General features: G+C 34.5%; 1 protein-coding gene across 2 annotated transcripts in view; it reads left to right on the forward strand.

The window, feature by feature from the left end:
* The window catches only part of LOC124352802 (enolase-phosphatase E1-like), a 29,338-nt gene extending 21,612 nt beyond the window's left edge, over window positions 1-7,726 (forward strand). For both annotated transcript variants that reach the window (XM_046802479.1, XM_046802480.1), the window contains one exon: window positions 4,367-7,726. In XM_046802479.1, coding sequence (XP_046658435.1) covers window positions 4,367-6,972 — 2,606 coding nt within the window. In that variant the 3' untranslated portion in view covers window positions 6,973-7,726. The remainder of the gene's footprint in view (window positions 1-4,366) is intronic.
* The last annotated feature ends 235 nt before the right edge of the window (window positions 7,727-7,961 follow it).

A 7,961-nucleotide genomic window follows, 5' to 3' on the forward strand; every position in this document is an offset into this window, starting at 1 on the left:
CTTTCTGTATACAGTGTTGATCTGTGTGCAGTATGTTTTATTCTGTCTATTTCTAGTTTATACATGTCTTTATATTAATATCTTCCAATTGTTATTAAATTATCTAATTTTAATAAGCTATTTTATATTTAGTTTGAAGTATACATTATATATTGATGTAGTCTATTACATTGTAATGCCTAATGACAAAAATTGAATGTTGATCCTCAAAAGAATGCTACTTTAATTGTATTTGCAACATTTTCTTACACTTATTTACACATTATAAACTTAATTTTCTAGTGATGTAATGGTATATTTGCATTGAATGATACCTTGTTATAGAAATAGGGTAAGATAGACCAGGTTAATACAGGGTGACACAGAATAACGGGAATATTTGTAACGCGTCGTGGCAGCCGTGAGCAGGTGGCAGCACTGCGGCAAGTAAACAAAGTAGTGACAGTGACCAAGTAAACAAGCCGCTATTACAGTAGCCATGGACCAGTGGAACGGGCAACAGCGTGCGTTAGCTATAAAAATGTTTTGTAAAAACTGTGATAGTTTGAAAGCTGCCCAGATTGAGTTCCGACATTTTTACAACTTAGGATGTCATGATTCTGTTCCGTCAAAACATGCCATTAGAAGTTGGATTAATAATTTTGAAGAGAGTGTATCAGCTTTAACCCTTCAACGTGGTTCCACGTGACATTCACGGCCGACTGACGAAGCCCGTTGCGGTGGTTTCACGTGAACGTTACGTTTTCGTGCAGACCGTACGCGTAAGCGATCTAGCGGCGACAGTTTGAACTACTTCAAGCGATGTTTTATATCGTTAGAAAGAGGACATTCCATTCTTGATTTTCGTATGCGCAGAATATGTTTTTTTTTATTCAGCTGTTCTAAACCTAAACCAAACAGATGACTCAGTCAGCTGTCTCGCGGTATTCCAATACATCGTGTCTGTTGTTGTTATTGCTGACCGGCTTGTGTTTACACTGTGTTTTATTAGAACTTGTATAATATTAATTGTTTTATATTAAGTTTACACTGTGTTTTATTAGAACTTGTATAATATTAATTGTTTTATATTAAGTTTATAGTTGGTACTAGATGTATTGGTTATTATTTTGAGCCTAAATAATACTATTACATTCTTCAGTAAGTGCAAATAATAATGGTAGTAATTTGGTGAATGTGTGTTTGTGAGTGATGTAGGCCTAGGCCTATCTGTGAAAGTTAGTTGTTTTTATGGATAATTTGAACAATTCAGAGTAAGTGTTTTTATAATTTCTAACTTTTAGACATTTCTTTATTGTTTCTTTTACACAATGTCAAATGGCAGTGACCAAATAGCCGACTGGCTAAATGACCAACTGTCAGACTGTGGCAGTGAGATAGACTATAGCCCTGGTGTGGAAGATTTGGATTATACACAGTTAGATTGTATTGAAGATAATTTAAATGATGATCAAGTTTTGCTGGTTGGGGAAAGTACACCAGAAAATGAAATCTTGCCTCCTAGGCCTAAAAAATCAAAAAAAAGGTCCCTCAATGATTTGGGAAACCATGGAGGGTTACATTCCTGAAAGAGAAGTTTTTACTAGGCAACCAGGACCTAAATTTGAATTTGAAAATGTGTTACATATCTTTGAAAACTTTTTTGATGAAACAATCATGAAAATTATAGTTGAACAGACAAACTTGTATGCAGAACAAGAAAGAACCAAGAAGGGAATGGTTTTTGGGCGAAGGTCTAGGGACTGGGATTGGAAACCGGTTACAGTTGAAGAAATGTATGTGTTTTTTGCCATTGTAATGTTAATGGGAGTTGTTCAGAAACCATCAGTTAGAATGTATTATTCGAAGAATCCTCTGCTTGAAAGTCCAGTATTCCCCAGCACTATGCCTTTAGAACGCTTTGAACTTATCTCAAAGTATTTGCATTTTTCTGACAAAACAAAAATTGGTGAATTTCAGGGCTCAAAAAAACTGTACAAAATTGTTCCTATCATAGATCACCTGAATGACAAATTTAAGAGTTGCTATGGTCTGTCACAAAATATTTCTATCGATGAGTCCCTAACATTGTGGAAAGGTCGATTGTCTTTTCGACAATATATTCCACTAAAAGCCTCTCAATTCGGCATCAAATCTTTTGAGCTATGCGAGTCTACTAGTGGTTACACATGGTCTTTTGTCATCTATACTGGTAAAGGGACTGATTTTACCAGTGAAGCACTACCAAACAACTGCCCTACTTCAACTGCAATTGTCCTCAAGCTCTTACAGCCAATTCTTGATAAAGGTCACACAGTCTGGTTAGACAATTGGTACAACTCCCCTGAGCTTTCCAAAATTTTAAAAGAAAGGAAAACTGATTCCTGTGGCACCCTAAAATTGTGTAGAAAGGAAGTACCAGATCAACTGAAAAAAACAAATATCAATAAAGGGGAGATTGTCTGTTTCCATAGTGATAAAGTAATGGTTCTCAAATGGCATGATAAACGGATTGTTACATTGATTTCAACATTTCATTCTCATGAGCTAGTGTATCAGAGAAATAGTCTTGGCACTGAGCAAATAAAGCCTGCACTTGTACTTGATTATAATAGACATATGGGGGGGGGGGGTTGACCTTAGGGATCAGTTGCTCCATAGCTTTCTTTTGGAAAGAAAGAAAAATCTAAAGTGGTACATCAAACTTTTCAAGAGAATTTTGAACGTAACTGTACTAAACACATTTATCATCTGGAAGAGTCGGAATGATAAGTCTGAGCATATTTCTGTAAGACTAGAACTAATCAAGGGTCTTATTGAAAAGTATGGCTCAGAAGTCAAGAGGCCAGTCTATGGGCGCCCTTCCATTGAGCCTAAACCAAAACGCCTAGTTGAGAGGCATTTCATCGAAAACATACCACCTACAGAAAAGAAATCCAAGCCATACAGAGTTTGTGTGGTATGTTCCAAACAAGGAAAAAGGAAGGAAACAAGATTTTGGTGCCCTGATTGCCAGGCTGCAATGTGTGTGGGAACCTGCTTCAAGAACTATCACACCAAATCAAATTTTTGACTGATAATTTTTCATCTTGATATGAATAATATTCAGTATTAATTAATATTGTAACCTAAACAGCTGTTTTTATTAGATGTAAGATAAATTAATAAAATAAAATTTGTTACAATATTTACAAGGGGTACTTAATGTCATTATAACTAAAATATAGCAATCTACAATCATTAGCACAGAAAACTCCCGCAGCAGGCAGTTGGTGGGCTCCAGGAAATCCCCACATTGAAGGGTTAAAGAAGAAACCAACTTGACGACCAAGAAGTGCTCGTACTGCACAGAACATTGATGTTGTACGCCGATCTGTATTGAGGAGTCCACGCCGTTCGATTCGTAAGCAAGCAGCTGCGGTTGAAATGTCCCATGAGAGTGTTCGCAGAATTCTTCATTTAGAATTAAAATTTCACCCCTACAAGCTGCAGATTGTGCAACAGTTGAAGGAAAATGATTACCAGTCGCGATTGCAATTCTGCCAACAAATGTTAACACACATAAACAATGAAGATGAATTTCTAAGCAAGTTGTGGATGTCAGATGGGGCCCACTTTCATCTCACAGGTATGTTAACAAGCAGAACTACCGATACTGGGCAGACAGAAATCCTAATGAACTTCATGAGTGCCCTTTACACGCTAATAAGGTTACAGTATGGTGAGCTGTTTTATTACATGGGATCATTGGATCTTACTTTTTTGATGCTGAATGAGGGATTGCAGTAACTGTCAATTCTGATCGTTACGTGGAAATGTTACAACGTTTCGTTACACCTGAATTGAACAATTTTCCAGACGTTCAAGAATCCTGGTTTCAACAGGATGGTGCGACATCACACACTGCACGACAGTCAATGGAAGCTGTCCGAGTATTGTTTGGTAACCGTGTCATCTCAAGATTCGGTAACGTTTCCTGGCCCCCTAGATCGCCAGATTTGACCGTGTGCGATTTCTTTTTATGGGGCTACCTCAAAACTAAAGTGTTCACAACTCGACCAAGAACTGTAAATGAGTTAAAACAGAGAATTTTGCTGATGAAATTACCAGTATTCCAGTTGAGATGTTGCAGCGGTCAATGAGGAATCTCCACCATAGATTTCAAGAATGCATTCGTAGACGAGGACGCCACCTAAAGGATGTTGTTTTTAAAAATCGTAAATTCCATTAGTGTTTCATAAATGGCAAGTTTTTATGTTTCATTTAATACAAATAAAACCATTTTTTTCCATCACTCTTATTTTTTAGAATTTTTTTAAAAATTCCCGTTATTCTGTGTCACACTGTACAAAATGTTCTAATATCTAACTAATATCTTTGGTTTCAGAGGCAAGAGCAGCTAAAGAGACGGGAATCACAGCTATACTACTATCAAGAGAGGGAAATAACCCATTGACAGATGTAGATAAAGCTGAATTTCCAGTAATTACATCTTTTACAGAAATTGAGTTTGAAAATAATTGTAAAAAGAGGAAAGTGTGTTCTGAAACTGATGTAACTAATGAAAATAAACAAGTTACAAACTGTGCAGTTTCTTTTGAGGGGGGGAGTGAACCAAGTAACCCTAATATCAAATCTAATGATGATGTAGAGATGATGGAAGTTGAAGAAAGTTCTACAACAGAAGACAGTACTATAGAACAGAAGGCTGAACTTGGAGAAGGAAAGAAAGTTGAACTTGGAGAAGAAAAAAAGGCTGAACCTGGAGAAGAAAAAAAGGCTGAACCTGGAGAAGAAAAGAAGGCTGAACTTGGAGAAGAAAAGAAGGCTGAACCCGGAGAAGAAAAGAAGGCTGAACTTGGAGAAGAAAAGAAGGCTGAACTTGGAGAAGAAAAGAAGGCTGAACCCGGAGAAGAAAAGAAGGCTGAACCCGGAGAAGAAAAGAAGGCTGAACCCGGAGAAGAAAAGAAGGCTGAACCCGGAGAAGAAAAGAAGGCTGAACCCGGAGAAGAAAAGAAGGCTGAACCTGGAGAACAAAATAAGATTGAAATTGGAGAAGAATTGAAAATTGAAGATAAAATACACCACAAAGAAAATACTGAGCAGGAAGACGTTAAAATTGTAGAAGATAAAAGTGCAATTCTTGAGGAAAACACTAACAATCTTATTGAACCAGTTGTTACAACTAATGAAAAAGAAGGTGACATTCCTGACAAAGAGAAGATTGAACAGGCCAGTGAAAAAAAGGAAACTTTACCTGATGAAAATAGTTCTGGAAAGGGTGACAATAAAATGGAGGACAGTTGTGAATCAAAATCTAAAATAGAAAAGAAAGACATTTGTGAAAATATGGCATCTGTAAAACCTGTAGAAAATCCTGCAGAGAATTCAAAAGAAAATGTTAAAACTATTTCTGAAAATCATGGTGAATTGGAATCAAAAGATGAAAAGATTTTATGTGTGGAACAAGAAAAAGACACATCGGAGGGGAAAATAGAAACTCAAGAAAAATGTGAAAATAAGACTGAAGACAATTGTAAGACAGAATCAAAAAAAGATAATGAAAAGGAATGTAAAGAAAATGTAACGCTAAACTCAAGTGTTCCTTCCGACACAAATATAGAAAAAGAAAAGACTGAAATCACTGATGTAGAAAGCAATGCTGATAAAACAAATATTGTTAATACAGAAACATCTATATCTTTATTGGAAGCTGATAAAGAGAACAAATCAAAGTCACCTATTGCAATTACCCAAGAGAGTGATTCTCATGAAAAAAATACTGAGAATAATATGGAGGTTACAGAAGATAACCCCTCTCATGAAAATCCATCAATTGTACATGAATGTACAGAAAAAAAAGATTTGGAATCTCAAGAAGAGAATAAATTCGCTTCAAATTCAACTGGAAAAGAAAACACGTCTGAAAAAAATAATGAAATTTTAAAAACAGATGAATTAATGGAAGTTGAACCTAGGGTAGAGCTTGAAACAAAATCTCAAGAAGATGTGGTTAAAAAAGACTCTTTTAGTAAAGAAGTTGAGAAATCATGTGAAACAATGGAAGTTAAATCTACATTGGAGCTCAAAACTGAATCTAATAACAGTGAATCTCTTAAAGAAGACTTGGAATTGAAATCAATTGAGCCAAAAAAAGAATCTGAAATAGACAGTGCTAAATCTCCTATTGAAAAATCTAAGTTAGAACCAATTCAGAACAATTCCAATGCTGATTGTAAATCAGATTTAAAAATAGAAAAATCTATGTTATCGGAAATTGTTTCTGATCACAATCAGAAAACTGTAGTTTCAGAGAATGAACCTGTGAAAGTTGAGGAAAAAGAAGCTCCATCAGGAAATTCACTGGCAATGACATCAGATAATGGTGATGATACTCAAATGGATTGTGAAACTGAACAAATAGTTACTGAAGAAAAACAAAAAGACACCTGTATTAAAGACTGTAAAACAAGAGTAAATGGAGATTCAGATGAATTAATGGAGGTAGAGTCTGAAACCAATAAAGTTGTTCCAGAAAATAAGGAGAACTTTGATGAAAAATGTAAAGACACAGATGACAAGGTTAAAGAATCTAAAGATGTCTTAGACAAACTTAGTGATAAAACTGAGTCAAAAACAGCAGCAAATGTTTTATCCAATGAAACATTGACTAATAAAGAAGAGCTTAAGACTGAAACAGAAGTTGCCCCTCTAGCAGAAAGTAACGGAATAGCAGAAGAAACTGATGTGAAGACAAATGTTAGTAGTCAAAGTCAAACCACTCTGGATGAGCAGGTATCTGTAAATGGCACTGGTATGTCAGCAGCTGGCAATGTATCAAACGGTACTGCTGTTGAATCACAGTTAAATGGATCATCTAGTCCTGATATAAAACAAGAAATAAGTAATGAAAATGATGTAAAACCTATTGAAGGGAAAAAATGTGATAATACTGAAAACAGCACTCCTATGGAAACGGTTGTTGAAGCTTGAAATCTTCACTGTATTTATATATTCCTATTTATTTTAGTTTGTAGTTTTTTAAAACATAATTTAAAATAATTATTCAGTATTATATAACAGTATGAATACAAGGTTGTGCTTTTTTTTACTTAAGCTGTATAGAAGTTCCTCTATGTGATAAATAATTTAAGTTTCCTTGTATTTCGATGTCTTCCTATCGAATGCTCACTTCATATTTATGTAATGTGATATAATTATCTTATGATCTAATGTAGCTTTGTGTATCTGGTCTGTATTCTTAATTTATTTTAATTTTATTAAGTCTGACTGATTGTGTTCTTAAAAAAAATTAAGTCTTAAGTTTCAGCACATCTACATAATAAGACTGATTTTTTAATTGTAATTCTTGAATTTCTACTTCAGTCATGGATCTAGGCTCTCAAGATAGTGAGACCAATATTTATTTATTATTTATACTATCCTAAAAAAGAGAGTGGCATTAAATAATTAAATAGAAGACTGACAAATTGATAAAAATACTGTAAAACGAAGTTCAAGTAAATGAATGTGATGGTTTTAAACCGGTGCTTTTAGCTTTGTAACTTTGTCTTTGTAACATTATCTGGGTTGTGTTTTATACAAATTGTGGTACATTGTGGTTAACTTGAAAGCAGGGTATTTCAACTTCACTGCCTGTAAAGACATAAAAGCTATGATTTAGTATAGCTTTGTATTATTTGTGTAGTGAACTTTGTTACACTTAAAAAATAAAAATGACTTTATATTTGAGTTTGTTTTATTTTAATCCTGTGAATGTTTTTCTTTAGATGTTATTATTTAAAATTTACTGCTTTACTTAAAAATTATTTACAAATAAAGCTGCTTAATAGGTTTAAGCACCTACCATTCGTTATTAAACAAAGAGAATATTAGGAAATTACTTCTATGTTCAGTGGCCAGTATAGCTGGACATATGAGCTGAGATAACATAATGGCAATAATTAATTCACGCTTCCAAC

The sequence above is a fragment of the Homalodisca vitripennis genome, chromosome 1 (genome assembly GCF_021130785.1).
Source record: "Homalodisca vitripennis isolate AUS2020 chromosome 1, UT_GWSS_2.1, whole genome shotgun sequence".
In the NCBI taxonomy this organism is placed as follows: domain Eukaryota; kingdom Metazoa; phylum Arthropoda; class Insecta; order Hemiptera; family Cicadellidae; genus Homalodisca; species Homalodisca vitripennis.